We start from the raw sequence: 2,429 nt of genomic DNA on the forward strand, positions 1-2,429 counted from the left end.
GCTCCTCCCAGCGACCCTGCAAAATTCCCTGCAAAGTTGCCCCGCTCCATGTCCATGGGCCGCTCGAAGTTGCTGCCCATGGCCAGGCCCATGCGCTCGATGCCCGCCCCCATGCCCTGCCCCATGGGCGGCCCCATCCTCTCCATGTTGGTGGCCCCGATGCGCTCCAGGCCCATCCTGTCCATGGGGGCCGCTCCCATCCTCTCTATCCCGATCCTGTCCATGGGCGGCGCCCCGATGCGCTCCAGCCCGGCCGGCATCCTCTCTATCACCTGGCCCATGCCCGTGCCCATCCCAGCGGGCACCATGCGCTCCAGGCCGATGCCCATCCTATCCATGCCCGCCCCCATGCGCTCCACGCCCGAGCCCATCCTGTCCATGGCGGTGCCCACGCGGTCGATGGCGGCGCCCATGCGCTCGATGCCGAAGCCCAGCCCCGAGCCCATGCGCTCCATGCCCGAGCCCATCCTGTCCATGGCCGGGCCCATGCGCTCCAGGTTGGGGGCGATGTGGTCGATGCCCAGCGGCGCCATGCGCTCCATGCCCGAGCCCATCCGCTCCACGTTGGAGCCCATGCGGTCCAGCACCAGCCCCATCCTGTCTATCTCCGAGCCCACCCGCTCCATCCCGTGCCCCATCCCCGCTGGGATCCTCTCTATGCCCGAGCCCATCCGGTCGATGCCAGGGGCCATCCTCTCGATGCCGGGAATGCTGGCATTTCCACCTGCAAAAACACAGATGGGATCATAGATCAGCTGGGGGCATGGAAACATGAGCAGCTGCTCGCTGTGCTGGGATAAATCCTTGTCACTTGGAGCTCCATCAATCCAGGAGCTTTGTGGAGCAGGATTGTTAGAAATTCTGTCCTCCCACTTAGAGCTCCATCCATCCAGAGGTTTTGTGGATCAGGATTGTTAGAAATTCCCTGTTCCATCTTTCAGAGCTCCATTGATCCAGAGGTTCTGTGGATCAGGATTGTTAGAAATTCTCTGTCCTGTGACTCGGAGCTCCATGAAACCAGAGTTACTGTGGATCAGGATTGTTAAAAATTCTCTGTCCCGTGACTCAGAGCTCCATCAAACCAGGGCCTTTGTGGAGCAGGATTGTTAAAAATTCCCTGTCCTGTCACTCAGAGCTCCATTAAACCAGAGGTTTTGTGGATTAGGATTGTTAGAAATTCTCAGTCCCATCTCTCAGAGCTCCATTAAACCAGAGTTTCTGTGCATTAGGATTGTTAGAAATTCCCCATCCCATCTCTCTGAGCTCCATTGATCCAGAGGTTTATGGATCACGATTGTTAGAAATTCCCTGTCCCATCTATCAGAGCTCCATCCATCCAGAGGTTTTGTGGAGCAGGATTGTTAGAAATTCTGTCCCATCTCTCAGAGCTCCATCAAACCAGTTTTTATGGATCAGGATTGTTAGAAATTCCCCGTCCCATCTCTCAGAGCTCCATCCATCCAGAGGTTTTGTGGATCAGGTTAGAAATTCCATGTCCCGTTTCTCAGAGCTCCATCAAACCAGTTTTTATGGATCAGGATTGTTAGAAATTCCCCGTCCCATCTCTCAGACCTCCATCAATACAGGAGCTTTGTGGATCAGGATTGTTAGAAATTCCCTGTCCCAACCTCTCAGCCCCATTATTGGTGTATCCTTCTGCACTCCCTGAATATTAAGTTTTGACCAAATCCCTGCAGCAAATCTATCAAAATCCCAGATTTTATTTTATAACACCCCTGTGATGTTTATGAGCAATTCAGGGATGAAAAGCAGCCAGGAAATGGATTTAATTCACTGCACTCACCTATTCCCCTCTCCAAGGTCTCCCCAAAACTCCGGGACATTCCCATCTCATTTCTTCCAAACTCTCTCTCAAATCCCCCKCCCATGGCACGATCCATCTCTGAAAAAAGGAAGGTTAAGTTTTTACAGTGTTTAAATAACCCCAGAGAGAACATTTTACCACAGGAATCATTCTGAAGATTCACAGCACAACCRGGATTTTRTGATTTTCTCCTGATTATTTTATCRTGGCTCCAYRRACYCAAAATCCCAASGAAAAGCAGGATTTATCCCAAACACATGTGAATTTTTGGAAAAGCCAAGGCCAGAAACTTTCTGAATTAACCTTTTGAGGTACCAACAATAAATCACTCAGTTTGTGCAGCTCAGAGACCACAAGGGACTTGGGGGGACACAAAATCAGCTGGGAAAACCCAAATAAAATACCAGGATCCCAATAAAATATCAGAACCCCAATAAAATATCACAACCCCAATAAAATATCAGGATCAGGAATGAGGGATCCCTCCCAGAAAACCCAGCAGGATGGACAAAAGTCAGTGCTTACCACTCATCCTGCCCATGTTCATCCCAGCTGGGAAGCGCCCGATGTTTTCCATGCCATGGAAGGGACCTTCCATTCCTAA

At 51.5% G+C, this 2,429-nt stretch overlaps 1 protein-coding gene across 1 annotated transcript in view; it reads right to left on the bottom strand.

The window, feature by feature from the left end:
- The window catches only part of HNRNPM (heterogeneous nuclear ribonucleoprotein M), a 12,488-nt gene that overhangs the window by 3,025 nt on the left and 7,034 nt on the right, over positions 1-2,429 (bottom strand). Inside the window, 3 exon segments of the mRNA XM_057387684.1 lie at positions 3-724; positions 1,805-1,903; positions 2,351-2,425. Of these exon segments, the coding sequence (XP_057243667.1) occupies positions 3-724; positions 1,805-1,903; positions 2,351-2,425 (896 nt within the window).

The sequence above is a fragment of the Malurus melanocephalus genome, unplaced genomic scaffold (genome assembly GCF_030028575.1).
Source record: "Malurus melanocephalus ecotype Western Australia unplaced genomic scaffold, MMel_1.1 scaffold_1295, whole genome shotgun sequence".
In the NCBI taxonomy this organism is placed as follows: domain Eukaryota; kingdom Metazoa; phylum Chordata; class Aves; order Passeriformes; family Maluridae; genus Malurus; species Malurus melanocephalus.